This window comes from Drosophila serrata, unplaced genomic scaffold, assembly GCF_035046125.1.
Source record: "Drosophila serrata isolate PLE 108 unplaced genomic scaffold, ASM3504612v1 contig_259, whole genome shotgun sequence".
Classification (NCBI taxonomy): Eukaryota; Metazoa; Arthropoda; class Insecta; order Diptera; family Drosophilidae; genus Drosophila; species Drosophila serrata.
In genome coordinates this window covers 17168-39618 of record NW_028257157.1, presented here as the reverse complement: position 1 = coordinate 39618, position 22451 = coordinate 17168, and the positions used below count along the sequence as shown (strand labels likewise).

Below are 22451 nucleotides of genomic sequence, written 5' to 3'. Positions count from 1 at the left end.
CCAAGTCTGGGGGTCATAAATAATGACCCTCCAAGGTGTCAGGACCGGAATGCCAGCCGACATTGCCACGACGGATAACCAATCTGCCTTGCCAAAAGACTTATAGCGGTTCCATCGACGAGAAATATTTTTGTTTTACGGCTCTCACCTGATCAAACATCGAAAGATGATCCTTCAGCCAAGGCAAAACCAAAAAACACAATTTTTCTTACGCTAGGTAAATTTAATCTTTAAAAATTAATGAACCTAACGAGCTCATTGACACAATTTGCTCTAGCAACTTCTGGTCAGGGTACGTTGTTGTCATAAAAAGTGGCCTGTAGGAATACCTTTTCCCAGGCGTGATCAGAGCACTGCGCCTTCTACGCCTACGAATCCCGACCTAAAAAACTAACTCTCTCCCTAGGTATCAGAATGCCAGAGGCTTCGTAGTAAGCTTACTAACTTGTATTCTGATAGTCTTTAGTTTGCTTTTCAGGTTATTGTGTTTACAGAAACCTGGTTAAAGCCGTAGATTCTGATCTCCGAAGTTTTTCGGCTTGATCGGCCAATCAAGCGTGGAGGTGGAGTTCTTATAGCGGTTGACTCCTCACTCACGTCAGAATTATAAACATTCGGTGAATGTAATGATGTTGAGTTCCTCTGTGTGAAGATATCTATCAATAATAGCACCATTTTTATTTCTTCCAATTTATTGGAACCTACCGCTATTCAGATGGTTTCCAGTAGACTTTTGGATAGAGACCAGTTGGTACTTCTAGGTGATTTTAATATCCTTGGTGCTATTTGGTCCTCAAATAATTCCACCAACGCTCTCCTAACTTCTACACAACATGACTTTATTGCTGGCCTTTTCGACATTTCGCTGTCTCAAGTCAACCAAGTACGAAATTCCTTACGGCGCCTGCTCGATCTTTGTTTTATCTCAGATACGGCGAGAGTCAGTTTAGTCAGGGTGGCGCCTCTGACGCAATCCGAAGATCCCTACCATCATCCTACCTTAGATGTGACTCTTGATATTGGGTCTGGGTCTGACTAACAGAATATATATGACCGTCCAGCCTAAAAAGTCCTATGTTTTGCAAGACGGACTTTGAACGGCTGGATAATTTTATATATGATTTCAAATGATCCGATCTATATATGCGCAATGATGGCGTGGATATTATTTTCAATAATAATAATAATAATTTAATAAGTCACTTATTAAATCTATAGTAATTCTTATTTATAAACATTAGCTGGTCAACGACTTCGGACTTCAACCGAGGACGGCGATCCGAAATTATTTGGCCTGCTTTGCTGAAGGCTCTTTCTGATTCACACGACGTGGCTGGAATACATAAGAATTTTTTTGTTAGCTCCTTGAAGGGCTGCATGTTGTTTGAACACAGCTAGAAGTAGAATAATTTATTTTAAAATAATCATAATACACAATTTCTATATTTACCATCCATCGTTCCCGCTTTCTACATGTTGTCTGAGCAATATAATTGCGTCAGAACGCGTAGTCATTGTTTTTGAACTTATTTTGAGTTGAAAATTCGTAAAATAGCTCGAAGTTGGATTGGGTGGTGTAGGCGCTATCGGCGCTGATGTGGATGGTTCTTGAGCCAAATTTTTAAAAACATTGTGAAGCTCGTCTTCTAATGCTCGATATGCTTGATCGGCATTATTCGTTCTTTGGAAACCCTGTTTTTTAAACCTAGGGTCAATTAACGTTGCCATCCTAGGAACGGTGCGCGTTTCATAGTACCCAAAACGATCATTAAAGCGATCACTTAAAAAGCTGAATGCCAGAATGGCTTCTATGCTTTTAAAGCTATGTTTATAAGAAAACAATTGTATTTGCATTTTGGAGACAATTGGAATGACGAGGGACATAGTGGGGTACTTCCCGCCCGAAATTAATTTTGTGGCTTTCTCGAACGGACGAAGCAATGAACAAAATTCTTCCAGGACACCAATTTCCTCGGCAGAGAAAGGTGCCGGAGGCTTTGCAGTTCCTAACAATGCAATTGAGAGTGCCCCATTGGTCTGCAAAATTCGTTCCATCATTTGGAAGGCACTGTTCCACCTAGTTGGTACCTCTTGAATTAATCCAAGGGGGTCTGCCACCATTTGAGCGTCCTTAAATTTCGCCATGGCAGTCGAACTTCGCTTTATAAATGCGACAAAAATTTGACAATTTTAGAATTTCTTGAACCAGCAAGTTAATCGTGTGCGCAAAACATGGAAAACGTTTAATTTGCAGATGTTCGCATGCCTTCTTCATTGTAACGTCGTTATCATTAACTATAGTTACAACTTTATGTAGAAGTTTCCACTCATTTAATACTTGTCGAATAGTATCAGCGATATTCAGTGCCGAGTGATTTGTGGTCGTCAAAAGACTCGCCGTCGACAAGACTAGCTGAAACTAGCTGAAACTTTTTGTTCAAAAAATGGCACGTATATAAGCTTCATTTGCACAGGAAGTCCATCCATCCGTGGTAATTGCAACGTACTGGACACCTTCGAGCTCACATTCCAGATCCTTTCTTAAATCATTGTATATCTTAGGTAGCATTACTTCTCTAAAAAAGGTTCTGCTCGGGATTTAATATTTAGGGTCCATGTGTTGCATTAAATCACGGAATCTATCGTCCTCAACCATGGAAAACGGTTGAACGTCCCGTGCTATCATGAGCATTACATACATGTCCAATGTTTTTTTCTTTTGGGACTCCTGCGGATACTCTATATTTCGTTGCAGCAAACTATCTAGGCTTGGTGACTGACCATCTATTTCTAAAACACTATAGTTTGGATGTATACGTTTGAAGTGGTCCATTAAGTTAGTTGTGTTTTCTGCCGTTTTTAACGTTTTCCCACAGTGAATGCAGGTGGCCTTAGTCTTGTCCTCGGTTTTCTTAAAGCGCTGCCACACACATGATGTTTCTCGCTTCCTTTTAGGCGACGGACCTTCAATATTTTCCCTCGTTGTACCTAAATTATAAAAAATGTACAGATGAGAATTGGCCGCCACACGTGGGACATATATACGCAATCAACTACATTGCTTGTAGTTGGCCATGTACTGCGCAGTTTTTAATTTACTTACGGTTCAAGAACTTATTCATCGTTGAAACTGAATCAGCGTCGCGCTTACACCACCAACATCACTTTCTATAATTATAAGTAAATAATTAAACATTATTATTAACAAAATAAGTAAAATGTTACAAAACACGAACCTTAAGCGTGATTTTCTTCTTCGATTTTTTTGAATAGTGATGGTTCACGAAACATTGATGGTACAAAAAAACAATCTATGTTTTTAGAAATTTAAAAGCATCGGTGCATCGAACCCCTAGTTAGGATGGGCTAGAGGACTATCGATGTATCGATAGGGAGAGGTAGGATAGGTAGGCCCAGGGGGGGATGAGGCTAGTGAGCGAACCGGGAAATTCGGATGCGGATTAACAAAAAGTGTTTTTACCCTTTCTCTCGGCAAGGGCAATGAGGGAATGGATAAGTAACGGCTGGAGCTACGGAACAGGGGGAATGAACCGAGGTAAAGGGAGGTGCTAGAGGAAAAAACCCTGAGTAAAAAAACTGGAGGCAACACGTGCGCGACGAGATTTTGGTGAAATACGGAATTGAAAACGTGACCACGGTGAAGTAGCGTGGATGACGTGACCCGACCGCCGCCTAAGCGCCGCCCCGCCCTTGCCGTCGCCCTTACCGTTGCCCTTGTCGCCGCCTCAGAGCCGCCCAGAGCCGCTGCCTCGCTGTAGCGCCACCTGAGCCGTAGCCCAGAGCCGCCGCCTCAGCGTAGCCCAGTGCCGTCGCCTTAGCGCCGCCCAGTTCCGCCGCTAGAGCCGCAAGCTAGTCGCCGAAGTCGTAGCCAGAGCCGCCGCAGAAGCCCAGAGCGCCGCCAGCTCCAACGCCCGAAGCCGCCAGGGGCTACATCCGGTGAGTCCGTTCCGGATAAAGGGCGATCAGAAGGGGTGTTTGCCATATATTTTGTCTTTTTTGCTGCTGTAATACGCGCCGTTTTCCAGGCCGCATCCCCCATTGGTGCTGAGGGAAAAACAACAACATTTGAATAAGTTTAGTTTAAATTATTTATTGTTATGTTAGTGTCATTATCTTTGTCCTCCGCTTGGCCGTATCCTGGGTCCGGGATTTGTGCAACACAAGCGCTGTGATCAAAGGGGAACGGAGCAGAAGCCCGGTCGTTCCCTTTAATTTTTGCAAACACCCGTACCCCTATAATTTCTCTTGGAGCTCCAGCAGGGATTAAGGACCAAAGAGGGGATTTTATTTTGGTGGCCGATTGAAGCCAAATCATTAAGGCGCTTCTCCTCCGGGAATTTTGAGTCCCCAAAGAGGCAGCCTTGGCGCGAGCGCGTCCCTGGCTGAGTCCACGCTCTCGCCGGGAGTCAGGTGATGCCGTATTATAAAAGAAGCTGTAATTTGGTGAATAGCAATTAAATAAAAATAAATTAAGCATGAAATAGAATCATTGGGGAGATGAGCCGGTCGCCAGACCGCCTGAAATAGACTCCGGCCCGCCGAAGATGGGTGATGCCCCTAGATGATCAGGAGGCATCACAGGATGGGTGGGTGCGTCGTGGCGGAAACACCGATGCCACTAATTTGTCCCAGCAGTGTCGTCCGTCTATATTTGTTTGTTTATTTACCTTTATTATACCCTTGCAGGGTATTATAATTTCAGTCAGAAGTTTGCAACGCAGTGAAGGAGGCATCTCCGACTATATAAAGTATATATATTCTTGATCAGGATCAACAGCCGAGTCGATCTAGCCATGTCCGTCTGTCCATCTTTCCTTCTGTCCGTCTGTACGTTTCTACGTAAATTAGTCTCTCAGTTTTGAAGCTATCTCAATGAAACTTTGTAGTTAGTCTTTTATATACTCTCACTCGTATACATGTCGGAACGGGATCGGACGACTATATCATATAGCTGCCATAGGAATGATCGGAAATTAAAAAAAAAAAAAAAAATTATAGCATTTTCAGTTTTCAACAGAATTTGATCAAATTTGAGATATAGCCATTTTCCTATACTCTACAATTTTGTGTAAAATTTTATGAAAATCGGACTACTATGTCATATAGCTCCCATAGGAACGATCGAGAAATTAATACAATTAAAAATTATAACTTTTTGAGTTTTCAACGGATTTTCATCAAATTTGAGGTATAGCCATTTTATATTAGTTTCTAATTTTTTGTCAAATTTCATGGAAATCGGACTACTATATCATATAGGTGCCATACAAACGATCGTTTGATGTAGAGGAAAAATGCAAATCTGTGAATGTAAAACTGCAAATATAATATATATAGTAGAATGAAATGAAAGCAGGTATTACTTCATTGTTTTTAACACAAATATATATAATTTATATTGTATGGATTCCTAGTCATAGAAGTTCTATCTGCAAGGGTATATAAACTTCGGCGTCCGAAGTTAGCTTCCTTTCTTGTTTTTTTTTTTGTAATTAGCGATGGATGTGCTGTTGGAGAGGATGTTGTCAGATACTGCGGGCATTGGGTCGAACCCAGCCCTGGGCCTCATAAGCTAGCCCGGCGTTGCCCAAAAAAAGTCCGCAACAATATGGCGCCCAAACAAAAAGCAAATAAAAGAAAAGCGGAATGATGATGTCGCGTAAGGTCGCGTCCCGGGGCATCCAGCCCCCGCAATCGGTGGCTTGCATGGCCTATATTGATGTCCTGCAATTGCACCGAGGACCGGGGACTGGCGGCCCAGGCGTAAGTGTTGCTTATGTGTCATTTTTTCCTTTCCCAGTAAAGACGGAAGGCTTGCTCTGCAGAAGGACGGGCAATTGCTTCTGGACCACTTTCGCAACGGTTCTGCTGTGGCAAGGGGGTGACATCCGAGCTTAGAAACGACGAATTTGCATACCTCGGCCCACAGATCCGTGCACAGATACGAGATGAAAACAATTGAGATAATTTAGGAGATAGGGATACATGTTGTTTATTTAATTAACGTAAAGATGTTTGTTTTCCATGTAATGTCAATTTGTGCAGATCCTTGTGTTTTCCTAGTGGATGGGGCTTCATGGTATCATCCTGTTGGTGGACTCGTAACCCGACTGCGCGTTGCACGACCACCGCAATCAGAGCCTTGGTGTCCCAGCCATCAAGGAAAATCCTACGGGATACTGCTGAAGGCCCATGTCTTTAACTAGCGACTTTCAACCCAGCTGAAAGTTAGTCCAGTTGACGAATGCCCGGATTATTGATGACACGGGACAATTGAAGACGCAAGCCATCTCCCCTGAAATTAAAAAAAAAATAATAATAATTACTTATTGACATTGCAGAAATAATTCATTTTAATACTCACTTGCTATTTATTGTTATTATTTATATATTTATTTAATTGTCTATTTATTTAATTGGCTATTTAATTATTTTTTAGTTGCATGTTGATTTATTTACTTGGCATAGAGATATTTATTTAGTAAGAATAAAGCCGTTAGCTGTTAGGAATTCAGGAAATTGGATTATGGCAGGGGACAAGGGAAATAATTACCAGCTCAGGTCGAAGGGTCCTTCAGCCCAGGAAGAGGAGTTGTGGTCCATGGATGCGGCGGGTGCTGTCGGTTTCGCACCGCCGCGGGCCTCAATGGGATTGCAGAGTACACCCCCATCTCGGCGACAAGACCCGCCACCGGAGGAGCACATCCATCCAAAGTTTCTGAACTTCAATGCGATCGGGGCAGCAGCTGGCCACCTGGTAGAGATGGATCCCGCTTAGCGTTCAGTACATTTCCAGGAGCCGTCCGTGGATTCCACAGCTAAGTCGGCGGTGAATCTTGCCCTGACTCAGGCGGCAGAAACGTGTCGCAAGTCCCAAGAAGCTGGGATCAGCCGGAGCTTGCGGGACGAGATGCGGGCCGGATTTCTGGAAATTATGAAATTAATGAAGGAGGCGCTGAGACCCTCCACAAAGCCGCAACACGTTCCAGGAGGAAGCGCGGAGCAGCAGCCGATGGAAGCAGGACCACAACAACACCAACAGCAGCAACCACCGCTATTTGGGCGATCGAGGGAAGCAATATACGTCGCTCGCGGAGCTATACCCAGGCAGGGGCAGACGGATGCCGGGCAAGCGGCGCGGCCAACTCCACGACTCTCACCGAAGCCACCCCGAAGGGAACCCGATTCAGCCGAGAGCTTGTCCAACAGCCCCAACGGTTCCACAGAGGCTGAAGAGACGCGTAGAGATGACTGCGCGGGCCGGAACTGGCGCGTGGAGGACCACCGAGCTGGCCATTTCCGTGACGAACGAATGGGATGCAGGAGACAGTTCCCATATCAAAAGATTGAATAGGCGGAACATCTCGTTCAGCGGTGAGGACGAGCGGAACCACATCGAAGGCTTCCTGTTCTGCTTGGAGTACCTCCAGAGGCAATCTCGTTGCTCGTGAGTCGAAGTGATGCGTAACTTTCACACGTTGCTGACGGGTAGGGCGTTAGAGTGGTTTTGAATCCACGTGCAGCAGCACCGACTGGACAGTTGGCATCAGCTGCGCCGAGTTCTGATAGACAGGTTCCAGAGCCATGAGACGGAGCATCAACGGATGCAGCTGCTTTTGCAGCGGGAGCAGCAGTCAGGGGATAGCGCCTGAGGAAGCCAATGCCGGAGCGCCACCTTGTAAAGGTTATGAAAAAGGGTTTAAGAGAGGGTATTGCTCGCTTCGTATATGCGATAGAGCTACTCACCGTCGATGAGCTGCGGTAAGAGAGCCTTGAGGTGGAGCGTAGCTTCGGACGCAGAGCCCGGAACCAATTCCTGCTACCAAGGAGCGGAACGGAACCGAGTCAGTGAGGCGTTTGCTCCAGAGCCGGAGGAGGATCAAGACGAGCAACCACTGCAAGTCCAGGAAGTCCGGGAGCGGCCTCGAAATCCTTTCCGGGCTGGCTGCTGGAATTATGGAGCCATGGACCACGGTTTCCGGGATTGCGAGAAGGAGCTGACCAAAATTTTCTGTTTCCGCTGCGGAAAGGCGGACGTTGTTGCGCCGAAATGCCCGAATTGTGCGGAAAATGGATGGCTGGGCGATCCAAAGGCGGGAAAATCTCGCCCAGGGAGGAACACCCGCAAATGGAGGAGCCAGAAAGGAAGCAGAAATGAAATAAGAGTAATAATACGGCTTGGTTAAGATATTTACCCCCCTAAGAGCGCAAGCGACTGTATTTTGAAGTAAGGAACCGGATTTTCGAACAACACCAGTTGAGTGGTATGCGCATGGTATCCCGTACCGTCATGAAGGCCCAAGATCGATTTAAGAAATGCCAGGAGAAGCGAAGAGAACTCATTGCGGCCATCAAGCGGGGTGAAATCCACGATCCCAGACCTTTCGCCCAAATAACGGTCTTAGGACACTAGATGACTGGGCTGTTGGACATCGGAGCGAGTGTCAGTCTGCTCGGGAAAGGCAGTACCGATGGGATCCTGTCCAGAATCGATTAAACTTCATCTCTAGTGTGGATTTGTAATTCGCGTTCTGGCAGATCGAAGAAAAGCAAGGAGTTGACGGCGTTCACGGTTCCTGGTCGGCCCGTCTACCAATTTAGGGTGATGCCGTTCGGTCGCTGTAATGCGGCACAGAGGTTAGTGAGACTCATGGACAGAGTAATCCCAGCCGAAATCCGATCCAATGTGTTCGTGTACACACTTCCGGTACCTACGACAAGTTGCTGAATACCTAAAGAAAGCAGGATTAATCATCGGTCTGAGCAAATCAAGGTTCTGCTTCAAGTCTTTGACTTACTTAGGTTTTGTCGTAGGTGGTGGTGGTCTGAGCATGGATCCCGGTCGAGTGGCAGCAATCAGGAGGATGCCGGAGCCGAGGTCGATGAAGGAGGTGCGTAAGTTCGTCAGAAACTTCGCGACGCTGGCAACGCCGCTAACCAAGTCCCTCAAGAAGACTGGGAACAAGTTCTCTTTGAGTCCGGCAACGCAGCGGGCTGTCGAAGCGTTGAAGGTGGCGCTAACCACGGCACCAGTCCTGGTGCACGCGGATTTCTAGCGGCACTTCAACATCCAGTGTGACGCATCGCACGTTGGAGTTGGTGCCGTTATTTTCCAAAAGAACGAGAACAACCAAGAGCTGCCGATAGCCTTCTTTTCAGCAAAGATAAACAGGCACCAGGTGAATTACACCGTCACCGAGAAGGAGTGTCTTGCAGCTCTCCTGGCGATCCGGAAGTTCCGAGCATATGAAGAAGGCATGCCGTTTACCTGCATCACCGATCACGGCAGCCTAAAATGGTTGATGTCCATGAAGGATCTTTCGGGGCGCCTGGCCATGTGGTCTCTGCAGCTCCAAGGAGACAACTTCACCATCGAACACCGGAAAGGCAGCGAGAACGTGGTGGCGGACACGCTTTCGCGATGCGTAGAGGAGATCGCAGTGGACCCTTCCAAGTTTATGGGTTTTGAAACCACCGAGTTTGCTGGAGAAGAGTATCAGGAGTTAGTCCGAGATATTCTAGAAAACAAGGATAACTTATTGGATCTTAGGATTGAGGACGGACTCATCTTCAAGCGAACCTGCCCAACAACTGTGGACGACGAGCTGGACGGATCGGCGTGGAAGCTCTGGATTCCGCAGAGTCTGACCCACAGCCTGGTTGAGCGAGCCCATTCAGACCCAAAGGCAGCTCACGGTGGAATGAGGAAGGCACTGGAGATCCTTCGGCGGCAGTTCTACTGACCTGGGATGTTACTGCAGGTGCGGGAATTTGTCCGAAGATGCCAGATCTGCAAGGAATCGAAGGCACCGAATCACCGGATGATGGTCGGGATTGGCGAGCAGGAACAGACAGAGCGGCCATTCCAGAAGCTGTACATCGACTTCCTTGGCAAGTACCCGAACGTTGTGGATTTCCTTATCAACGAGGTCTTCTACAAGTTCGGGGTGCCAGAAATCGTACACTCGGACAATGGACGACAGTTTGCGTTGAGGATTTTCGTGGAGGTCATAGAGAGCTTTGGGATCCGACACGTAAAGACACCGATATACTCTCCACAGAGCAACGCAGCGGAACGGGTGAACCGGAGCGTACTGGCGGCTATCCGAGGGTTCCTGGAGAACAACCATCGGGAATGGGATGCCTACCTTCCCGAAATCGAGGTGGCCATCCGGAATGCAGTCCACTTGCCTACGGGCGAAGCGCCGTTTTTCAGAAGTTTGGGCGTGTACCACGCCAAGGATATCCGCGTATAACCTGCAAGGGGGAACACAAAGTACATATGGACTAGACCAAATGAGGCGATGTACTTCCAGCGTTGGTCACCGTTCGGAACTGCGCTGGAGATACCCAACCAAATGCTTCCAATGATCTTGTTGAATTGCCGGATTCTAGTAGCATCTCTCCAAATCCTTGGATGGTATTGCATTTTGGAGTTAGGATGGGCTAGAGGACTATCGATGAATCGATAGGGAGAGGTGCGATAGGTAGGCCCAGGGGGGATGACGTAAGTGGCGAACCGGGAAATTCGGATGCGGATTAAGAGAAAGGGTTCTTACCCTTTCTCTCGGCAAGGGCAATGAGGGAATTGATAAGTTACGGCTGGGGCTACGGAACAGAGGAAATGAACCGGGCCATAAAGGGATGTGTTAGAGGAAAAAACCCGGAGTAAAAAAACTGAAGGCAAAACGTGCGCGACAAGATTTTGGTTAAATACAGAATTGAAAACGTAACCACGGTGAAGTTGTGTGGAGGACGTGACCCGACCGCCACCTCAGCGCCGACCAGACCCGCCACCTTACCGTCGCCCTTGCCGCCGCCTCAGCGCCGCCCAGAGCCGCTGCCTCGCCGTAGCGCCACCTGAGCCGTAGCCCAGTGCCGCCGCCTCAGCGCCGCCCAGTTCCGCCGTTATAGCCGCAAGCTAGTCACCGAAGCCGTAGCCAGAGCCGCCGCAGAAGCCCACAGCGCCGCCAGCTCCAACGCCCGAAGCCGCCAGGGGCTACATCCGGTGAGTCCGTTCCGGATAAAGGGCTATCAGAAGGGGTGTTGGCCATATTATTTTGCCTTTTTTGCTGCTGTAATACGCGCCGTTTTCCAGGCCACATCCCCCATTGGTGCTGAGGGAAAAACAACAACATTTGAATAAGTTTAGTTTAAATTATTAATTGTTATGTTAGTGTCGTTATCCTTGTCCTCCGCTTGACCGTATCCTGGGTCCGGGATTTGTGCAACACAAGCGCTGTGATCAAAGGGGAACGGAGCAGAAGCCCGGTCGTTCCCTTTAATTTTTGCAAACACCCGTACCCCAATAATTTCTCTTGGAGCTCCAGCAGGGATTAGGGACCAAAGAGGGAATTTTATTTTGGTGGCCGATTGAAGCCAAATCATTGAGGCGCTTCTATATTTGTTTGTTTGGTTACCTATTTTTTTGTAATTAGTGATGGTAGTGTTGTTAGAGAGGATGTTGTTTAAATTTGTCAGGCAAATGTGTTTGTTGGTTAAAAATGTTGAAAGACTTTCCTGACAATTTGTTAAATTCATATATTTAGGTTCTGATTTCATTGACCTATGCATTTTATATATACAGTTTTACATTCACGGTTTTGCATTTTCCTCTTTTTCTAACGAACGTTTGTATGCCATACAAAGGATCGTTAGATATAGTCGTCTGGTTTTCATAAAACTAAAACCGAAATTATAGAAATATATAAAATAGCTATATCTCAAATTTGTTATAATTATATCCTTGCAGGTTATTATAATTTTAGTCAGAAATTTGTAACGCATTGAAGATGCTGAACCATACGAAATTGTGCAATGGTACGCGGTTGTCCTTCAAGAACCTATTGAACAATGTAACTCAAGGGCAAATTCTAAGGATATTATTCTAAGGAATTCCAATAATCACAAGTGGTCTTCCATTTTAATTCAGTTTTTAGCTCGGTTGGATTTAGTCACTAAATCGCATAGCCAATCATTGGAACTCGGTCTGATTAACTTTGAATACATCTGTGTTTTGCATGGTCAGTTAAAAGCACCATGTTCCCGAGTTGGAAATTACCATATCGTTCACAGCTGATGAGACTTAAATAAATTACATATAAATTTTACTTATCTGCTTAATATTATTACTCTGGGGTTTTATAAAACATCAATTAGGGGCAAGACAAAGTTCGCCCGCGTGATTTATATAAAACTACTATTTCTACTTTATTTAGATTCGGGCCATTTGATCTTTGTTAAGTACGATACGAAGATGGTAAAACCAAAGTCAATATAATTATTAAGACGGCGCCTAACGCCATTTAACTTTCTAGTTATTTGATTTCGAGTCTCCGTAAAGGCCTTTTAAAGGGAGTTCACGAACAACAGCTCTAAACAATGATGATTTATTTTTATTTTTTTATTTTTGGACGTTAATGCACTAAGCTCAGTACATTCAAGTGGCCCGTATGACACCAGGCACGTGCCTGTTTGGGTTAGGTGTTAGTAGGCGCGATGGAAAATATTGGACAGAATACGAGGAAATTGACTACCGGCGTGCTGCCAGATTGTTAGCTTGCATGTTTACTAAGTGTGTTAGTATTAAAGATTTTAATTTGGGAAGGGTATCTACGTTAGAGATTAGTGTGTACAAATCATTATAATTTGCACATTGCACTCTAAAAGGTTCATGCAGTTCAAAGGAGGTTCTACAGTGGCGCAACACTAATGGGATATAGGATCTATTAGTTCTATATGGTACATGGAAATTAAGCTGACTCAACAAGTCAGCACTTTCCACATCACCATGTATAAGGTTAAAAATAAAGGTTATCCCTAGCATCGTTCTACGATTGGCTAAGGGCGGCAAGTTTATTAATAGGAGTCTACTAGAGTAGGAAGGTAATCTTTCGTTTGCATCCCAATTTAAACCCCGAAGAGCGAAAAGTAAAAAGTTCTTTTGAACCGACTCAATGCGTTTACTATGGACGCCGTACTGAGGGCTCCAAACGCAGCATCCATATTCTAGGATAGGACGAACTAAGGAAGTATATAAGGATTTAGTAACATAGGGGTCATTGAATTCCTTCGACCACCGTTTAATAAATCCAAGCACACCCCTGGCTCTATTCACCATAGACGAAATATGATCAATAAAGTCAAGTTTTGGGTCCAAGCGGACGCCTAAATCGTCAACAGTATTAATTCTTTCCAAAGAGCAGCAGTTCAGCGTGTAAGTAGCAAGCTTAGGAACGACACAAGAGAATATCATTAGCTTGCATTTCGAGCCATTTAAGTTTAATAAGTTTACACGGCACCAAGTTTGAAAATTATTAAGATCTTTTTGTAAATCCGACTGGCAGGCAACGTCATTGTATTGCACGCAAAGCTTGACGTCATCCGCGTACATAAGTACTCTGGAGTTAGTCAAGAATTTGGGCAGGTCATTTATAAATAATGTAAACAATAAGGGTCCCAAATGGCTTCCTTGCGGGACGCCAGATGTAACCCTTAGAACATTGGATAAATTATTCTTAAAGAGGACCTTTTGCGTCCTGCCATTCAAATAACTTGAAATCATATTAATAAGATCACTTGGAAAACCCATTGAATCGAGTTTTCTAACGAGGAGAGAATGGTTAACAGAGTCAAATGTTTTACTGAAATCAGTATAGATTACATCTGTCTGACAATTATTATGGAAGCCCTTTATAATATAGGAAGAGAGCTCCAAGAGATTTGTTGTTATTGATCTTCGCTTAATAAAACCATGTTGACATGGAGAAATAACCGATCTACAAAGGTGCTGTAAGTGAGGGGTGAAAATGTTTTCAAATAATTTAGGGATGGCCGACAACTTAGAGATTCCTCTATAATTGCTGGCATCCAATTTGCTACCTTTATTGTGGAGAGGAATCGTTTATTTCCTTCCAAATAATGGGAAAGTGGGAGGTTTCCAAGGACAAGGTAAACAATTTCAGAAGGTGATAGCACAGGGCGTCGGCACAATACCTGAGCACACAGCCAGGAATTCTGTCGGGACCTGGCGAATAAACTGGCTTGACACGATGAAGATCTAAAAGGAGAGAGCTTTCGTTTAGGCTAGGACAGAAAATTAAGTTTGATTTGGGTATGTCGTAGGAATAGGTCTGGTGAAGATACGAAGAGATAGAATATGTTGTTTGAAAAAACTGCCAAAATAGATCGGCTATTCCCTCATCATTATTTGCGGTAGTATTTTCAAATGAAAGCGAGGAAGGATTTGTTTTAGGCTTACGTTTAGTGTTAACGAAATTATAAAACTGTTTTGAGTCCTGTGAGAACTGGGCCCTACAACGATTGAAATAGTTTTTATAACACTGCGCGTTCAGCACGGTAAAGTTTGACCGAGCTGATAAATAAAATGAAAGGGCAGATTGAGAACCGGTGAATTTAAATTTAGCATACAGTCTAGATTTTTTATTTTTAAGTCGGCTCAACTCTTTAGTAAACCACGGCGGTTTATTCGAGCTTGGCGGATAATATAACGGAACACATTCAGTAAAAAATGAATTCATGGCACTGCCATGTCAGTGCACATGTTTATCGTTTATAAAATTATTCAGCCGTTCAAAGTCCGTTTTGCGAAAACATAGGACTTTATTGGCTGGACGGTCAGAAATATTCTGTACGTCACACCCAATATCAAGAGTCACATCGAAAGTTGGATTATAAGGATCTTCGGGCTGCGTCAGAGGCGCCACCCTTGCTAAACTGACTCTCGCAGGATCAGAGACGAAGCAAAGATCAAGCAAGCGCTGTATGGAATTTCGCACATGGTTGACTTGAGACAGTGAAATGTCAAACAAGCCAGCGATAAAGTCATGTTGTGTAGGTGTATAGAGAGTATTGGTGGAATTATCTGAGCACCAAATAGCACCAGGGATATTCAAATCTCCTAGAACTACCAACTGGTCTCTATCCAAAAGTCTACTGGAAACCATCTGAATAGCAGTAAGGTGATTCCAATAAATAGGAAGTTCCGACAGTGGAGGTATGTAGGAACAGGTAATAAAAATGGAGCTACCTTTGATAGATAACTTCACACAGAGGAATTCAACATCGTTGCATTCCTCGAAGATTAATAATTTTGACGTGAGTGAGGAGTCCACCGCTATGAGAACTTCACCCCGCGTCTGATAGGGCGATCTAGCCGATATACCGTGAACACAGCTGGAAAAACTTCGGAGCTCAGAATCTCCGGCTTTAACCAGGTTTCTGTGAGCACAATAACCTGAGATGCAAACGAAAGGCTATCAGAATACAAGTTAGGAAGCTTACTACGTAAGCCTCTTGCATTTTGATACGAAATACCTAAGGAGTAGGTTAGTTTTTGGGTCGGGATTGGAAGACGTTGAAGGTGCTGTGGTATCATCAGGCCTGGGAAGAGTTATTCCTACAGGCCGCTTTTTCTTTTTCTTCGCCTCGAACTCCTTAACAACAATATACTCTAGCCAGAAGTTGGGAGAGCAAAGAGTGTTAAAGAGCTCGTTAGGGACATTTATTTTGAAAGATGAAATGTCCCTAGCGTAAGAAAATTTGAACTTTTCCACCTTTATCTTAATTTTTTCGGCTCTGGTTTTGCCTTGTATAAAGGCGAGAACATCTTCCGATGTTTGGTCAGCGGAGAGCCGCGAGACAAAAATTTGTCTCGTCGGTGAAACCGCTATAAGGGCTTTTGGCAAGGCAGATTGGTTATCTGCCGTGCCATTGTCGGCCGGTATTCCGGGCCTAACACCCTGGGCAGATATGTCGTTAAACACGGGAGTTTGAGGGGTCAATATTTGCGACCCCCCAGGGGACAAAACAGAAATCACCGGCGGTACGGCCACTCCCGCTGCACATTCGGGTACCGAATCTTTTCTAGCGCTCGATCTCAGCACTCTTGGAATTAATGCTGAGGTCGAGGGCTGTGCCGAGGGAGGCTCCTGAAAGCCCGTTGCAGGTAGTTGGGGTCCGTCTACATGCTTCCCACCAATAGCAGTTTTTTTGCGCCTAGGAGACTCATTTAATAGCGTAAAGCTATTAAATTGGGTGTTCAGCGCCAAGAACATATCAGGAGTGTTACAAAAACTCGTTAAAATGCCCTTAAAACCGCTTTTGGTTTGCCGCATGACAGACATCATCTCCCTTTATACATCGCGACAGGCCTCACAACAAAAACGCAGGCCGATGTTTTTTTTTACATCGTCCACCGTCCGAGCTGCAACTCCAATACACTTGGCGTGCATGACGTTGTCGCACAGCCAGCAGCCGATTGTAAGGTCACCTGCAGCAATTGCCTTTTTGCAGGTTTTGGCGAAACAGACAATATTTCCGGACATTATAAGGACTTACCACTGTAATTGTACTTGGAAAAAATAACAACAGAGCAATGAAGAAAGAAGTGAAGAGTCAAAACGAGAGCGAGAGAGCGGGAGAGCGAATGAGATCGAATAAGATAAGAAGTGCAGCGGCACAGCTAAAGTATGAGAGTGGGAGAGCGTGGGAGATACGTAGATAAAACGTTTAGCTTTTGCGACGGCGCAGACAAAAGCTAGACGAAGAAGGCACAAAAAGGATGCAAAATATGCAAAAGCTAGCACTAGCAGCACAACTAAATTGGAAAATAAAACCAATTATATACACAAATTAGAATAGCTGCATGCACACGCGAAGTGAACGGGAAGTTATAAACACAAATTAGAAAATTTAAGTTAACCCCGGTGGTTAGATTCAAACTTTAATACAAAACGAGAGCGCAAGAAAAAAACACGTCCGTTCACTTGGAAAGATGAAAGTATTGAAAATATTTCCCCTTACCGTAAGTATTTTAAAGCCGGCGATTCTTACTGACGGCTTCCGCCAAGAGTTTGGCAACCTTAGCAGTAAAATTGAAATTTCTTATTTATTATTTAATGTTTGACAAGAAGTCAGATAAAAATATATTTAAAATAGCTACGAGCCCGATTTATCTATAAACCAATGAGTAAGCCATATTTTTCTTTTGCAAATGAGATCCAGCTTGATGTCGAAAAAGGCACATTTAATTTGAATACCCTTGCAGCAAAGACTATACAATTTACATGATGCCTCACGGCCATACATTTGTTTTGCAATATGAGGCTAATTTTTTGATTCAAACGACAATGGCGCTCTTCCTGCTCTCACAAAGTTGAGAGCGAAAAGGTCTAAAAATAGAAAGTGTTTGCAAAAAAATAAATAAAATTACTTTCGACACGGAATTAATACAATATAAATTATATATGTTTATGTTAAAACACATATTTACATTTTATACAATTACAGTTTTACGTTCACAGATCTCTGTTTTCCTCTAGATCTAACGATCGTTTGTATAACAGCTATATCATATAGTAGACCGATTTTCATCAAATTAAAATTGGAAAAGTAATATTTTTTTCCTAAAAATTTTCTGACCGTTCCTAAGATAGCTATATGATATAGTCGTCCCATTAGGCCGGTTCCGATATATATAAACGAGAGTATATAGAAGACCACCTGCAAATTTTCATTTAGATAGTCTTAAAACTAAGGTTCCAGCTCCAGGACTTCGCTCTGCTCTGGATGAAACGCAGCACCGGACGCAGCACGTACGACGTCCGATTTCATGTTATGTTATCAGGTCTGCTGGTTACCTTGTATATCGTTGAGCTTAAAGTTTGTGTTAGATTGTGGGAAACTTTATTTTTATAGCCTTGTCACCTTTAGACATTTTCATATCTTCTGCTTTTTTCGCTGCATTAGCTTTATTTTTTTTTCTGGCATCCTGTGGGAATCCTCTTCAGGGACTCTGTTTCCTGGGACAAACAAAATGGGTCAGACATATTTTTTCTACCAGGCTTATACAGCACACGGAAACGCTACGACTGTAGACGTAGATGCAAACTTTCGATACGGACTGGAGGTGCGTTTTGCCAAAAATAACAAAAATAACTAATTCCCGATTCTCGGTGTTTGCTTTTGACTCGCATCGACGATTATAAATCCCATCGGGTTATAGTCGAGATGTTGGGTATGGCACCAAGAGAATTGGCAAGTGCTCTTATGAGTTGGGTAGCGCTACTTCTCTTTTGCCAGGTTCTTTTTTTTTTTTTTTTTTTTTTTTTTGGCAAGTCGTTCCTTTCTTATACCATTGTCATTCAGAATTTTGCAACGCAGTGAAGGAGGCATCTCAGACCTTATGAAGTATATATATTCTTGATCTTCATCAACAGCCGAGTCGATCTAGCCATGATCGTCTTTCCGTTTCTACGCAAACTAGTCTCTCAGTTTTAACGCTATTTGAATAACACTTGGCAATTAGTCTTGTATAAGTTAACACGATTAATGAGTAGCCATAAGTCGGTATAAGTCTGGGTGATTATTGAATCACCCTAGTGTGCAAATTCAGCATAAACGCCTTTAGGGGCCGAGCCTGGAGGCTATTGGTTTCCGGTATGGTGAGTTATGCTATTTTTGCTAGTGTCAGCACTTTGTCCTGATGAGGGGGCGGATTGCCGGCTACCCTTAGCTTAAGTACAGTTAATAAGTTTCAGTTTTATTTTATTATAATAAAGAGCGGAAGCTCATGAATCTGACTCCAGCTTACGCTGTTTAAAATTATTGTATTGAATTGGCTTAAGGGCAGTTAGCAACGGAGAGAAGTTCTCCCAACATATAACAATGCACTGCACACCAACAGAGCAACCAGCCACGTTGGCTATTAACCCCCCAACCCCCTCCTCACGGACTGCGGCGAGGGACAACGGGGACACACAATTAAAACATAATTTATATACTCTTACTCGTATATACATATACATATATGTATGTCGGAACAGGCCGGACCGGACGACTATCTCATTAAGCTGCCATAGGAATGATCGGCATATTTTTACAAAAAATATTATAACATTTTCAATTTTCAACAGAATTTGATCAAATATTTTGAGATATAGCCATTTTATATTGTTTTACAATTTTGTGTAAAATTTTATGAAAATCGGACTACTATATCCAATAGCTGCCTAGGAACGATCAAGAAATTAATACAATTAAAAATTATAACTTTTTCCGCTTTCAACAGAATTTAATCAAATTATAGATATAGCCATTTTATATTACTCTACAATTTTCTGTAAAATTTTAGAAAAATCGAACTACTATATCCTATAGCTCCTATAGGAACGATCGAGAAATAATACAATAAAAAATTATAACTTTTTCCGTTTTCAATAGAATTTGATCAAATTATAGATATAGCCATTTTATATTACTCTACAATTTTCTGTAAAATTTTAGAAAAATCGGACTACTATATGCTATAGCTCCTATAGGAACGATCGAGAAATTAATACAATAAAAAATTATAACTTTTCCGTCTTTCAATTAGAATTATACACATTTTCAGTTTTCAACAGAATGTGATCAAATTTGAGATATAGCCATTTTATTTTTGTGTACAATTTTAATAAATCGAACTACTATATCATATAGCTCCCATACGGAACGATCGAGAAATTAATAGAATTAAATTAAAGGAAATTAGAAATTAATATAGAATTAACATTTTCAGTTTTCAACATATTTTCATCAAATTTGAGATATTAGCTCATTTTATTTTTGTGTCAATTTTAATTTAAATCGGATGATTATATCATATAGGATGCCATACATATCGATCGTTAGATGTAGAGGTAAAAAAAAAGCAAATCTGATGAATGTAAAACTGTTAATATAATATGTATAGGTGACTGAAATGAAAGCAGGTATTACTTCATTATTTTTAATCATAAATATATATAATTTAAATTGTTTGTATTCCTAGTCCTTGAAGCTCTATATGCAACTGTATATAAACTTCGGCGTGTCGAAGTTAGCTTCCTGTCTTGTTTTTTAACCTCAATATATATAATTTATTTTGTCTGGATTCCAAGTCATCGAAGTTCTATCTGCAAGGGTATATAAACTTCGGCGTGCCGAAGTTAGCTTCCTTTCTTGTTATACCCTTGCAGGGTATTATAAGTTCAGTCAGATGTTTGCAACGCAGTGAAGGAGGCACCTCCGACTATATAAAGTATATATATTCTTGATCAGGACCAACAGCCGAGTCGATCTAGCCATGTCCGTCTGTCCGTCTGTCCGTTTCTACGCAAACTAGTCTCTCAGTTTTAATGCTATCTGAATAAAACTTTGCAGTTAGTCTTCTATATACTCTCACTCGTATATATGTCGGAACGGGCCGGATCGGACGACTATATCATATAGCTGCCATAGGAATGATCGGAAAATTTTTACATGAAAAATTATAACATTTTTAGTTTTCAACAGAATTTGATCAAATTTGAGATATAGCTATTTCATATTATTCTACAATTTTGTGTAAAATTTGATGAAAATCGGACATATCATATAGCTCCCATAGGAACGATCGAGAAATTAATTCAATTAAAAAGTATAACATTTTAAGTTTTCAACAGATTTTCATCAAATTTGAGATATAGCCGTTTCATATTATTCTACAATTTTGTGTAAAATTTTATGAAAATCGGACTAATATATCATATAGCTCCCATAGGAACATTCGAGAAATTTGAGAGGAATGAGAATGGCGGTGGCTGTTGTCGGAAGACTGACAATCGCGGTGGCGATAACATTTTTAGTTTTCAACAGAATTTAATCAAATTTAAGATATAGCCAATTCATATTATTCTACAATTTTGTGTAAAATTTTATCAAAATTGGACGACTATATCATATAGCTCCTATAGGAACGATCGAGAAATTAATTCAATTAAAAAGTATAACATTTTCAGTTTTCAACAGATTTTCATCAAATTTGATACATAGCCATTTTATAAGAAATAAAAGAAGTTAATAAAATTAAAGATTATAACTTCTTCAGTTTTCACCAGATTTTCGTCAAATATCATTTTATTTTAATCTAAATGTTGTGTAAAGTTATAAAAAAAACCCGACTACTATATCACGAACGATCAAAAAATTAATACAATACAAAATTTATAACGTTTTAAGTTTTCAGCAGATTTTCAAATTTGAAATATAGCCATTTTATATCAGTCTTGAATTTTGTTGCAACTTTTATAAAAATCGGACGACTATATCACATAGGTGCCATACAAACGATCGTTAGATGTGGAGCAAAAATGCAAATCTGTGAATGTAAAACTGAAAATATAATATGTATAGGTGAATGAAATGAGAGCAGGTATTACTTCATTGTTTTTTTTTAACATTAATATATATATTTTATATTGTATGGAAGGAATCCAGGAAGTCATCGAAGTTCTATCTGCAAGGGTATATAAACTTCGGCGTGCCGAAGTTAGCTTCCTTTCTTGTTTTATTTAATTTAAATTGTGTTAATTCCTAGTTATCAAAGATCTACCTGCAAGGGTATATTAGCTTCGGCTGCCGAAGTAAGCTTCCTTTCTTGTCTTCATTTTCATTTTTTCATTAGCCTGAATACCATAGGCTCTCGAATGGAGTAAAAGAGTAAAGGAGATCGATGATTTCGGTTTAAAAAATATTTCGTGTTTTTTGCCTTAAGATAAATGAAAGGTTTTATGGTTTTATTAGTACAACATATGAATGGAAGCTAAATTCGGCACTCCAAAGTTTGTCTACTCTTTTATTTTGGAATTAAATCATTTATAATTATTACAATATAAATTATGTATGTTTTTGTTAAAAACAACGAAGTCATGCTTACATCCGTTTAAGCGAATGCACTTATCTTTATATACTATTCACTATATTTATAGTTTTACAGTTCAGTTTTACATTCACAGTTTTCCATTTTCTTCTACATTTAACGTTCGTTCCTTTGGCAGCTATGTAGTATATAGTAGCAATATAATTTTTTATTCTAGTGCGACGATCCGATATGATTTGTAGTACCGTGCTATATTCTAATATATAAAATTCTCGTGTCACAGTTTTCGTGCCCTTACTCCTCCGAAACGGCTTGACCGATTTTGATGAAATTTTTTGTGCTTATCCGGTATCTATGAGAATAGGCCAACATCTATTTTTCATCCCCCTAAATGTTAGGGGTAGTCCACCCTTAGCGTTTCCAAGTGACCCTACTGCTGCGCCATCTACAGGCAGCCAGCTGAATCAAAGCATTTCCTGTCAAACATTCAAAACATATTGAAAGAAGAAACTTGAAAAGTTCTGAACCGTTTATGCCCAAATTTTTAGAGAACATGCGTTGAGGTTCCAGCTCGGTTATTGACTACTTTTGATGTTGATAGCTTATCTGCGGCTGCGAATATATCTATTTTTTTAGCGTTTCCCCGTGCCCCTACTACTGCGCCCTCTACAAGCAAATCAAAGCATTTCCTGTCAAACATTAAAAACATATTGAAAAAAGAAATTGGAGATACAAATTTTATTTTTTGTTC

The 22451-nt window shown here is 41.9% G+C and overlaps 2 protein-coding genes and 1 pseudogene across 8 annotated transcripts in view; 1 reads left to right on the top strand and 2 right to left on the bottom strand.

Annotated features, from left to right (window-relative positions):
- Positions 1-22451, top strand: part of LOC110180482 (Fatty acid synthase 3) — a 41693-nt gene that overhangs the window by 6110 nt on the left and 13132 nt on the right. The gene's annotated exons all lie outside the window — the stretch shown is intronic.
- LOC110180483 (zinc finger BED domain-containing protein 4-like) lies at positions 1246-3491 on the bottom strand (annotated as a pseudogene). Its single transcript, XR_015271732.1, has 4 exons — positions 3237-3491; positions 3104-3168; positions 1451-2988; positions 1246-1394 (listed from the first exon to the last, which is right to left on the bottom strand). The product of XR_015271732.1 is annotated as a zinc finger BED domain-containing protein 4-like (transcript).
- LOC147643627 (uncharacterized) lies at positions 5989-22445 on the bottom strand. Of its 2 annotated transcripts, XM_086832958.1 has the most exons (7): positions 21758-22445; positions 10170-11138; positions 9602-9811; positions 8820-9539; positions 7768-8753; positions 6575-7696; positions 5989-6316 (listed from the first exon to the last, which is right to left on the bottom strand). In XM_086832958.1, exons 2-4 carry the CDS (start codon positions 10448-10450, stop codon positions 9518-9520), a joined length of 513 nt encoding a protein of 170 aa, XP_086689084.1. In that variant the 5' UTR covers positions 10451-11138; positions 21758-22445; the 3' UTR covers positions 5989-6316; positions 6575-7696; positions 7768-8753; positions 8820-9517. The 2 variants fall into 2 exon arrangements, with proteins under 2 accessions (XP_086689084.1, XP_086689083.1); XM_086832957.1 differs by having other exon boundaries at positions 7768-9539.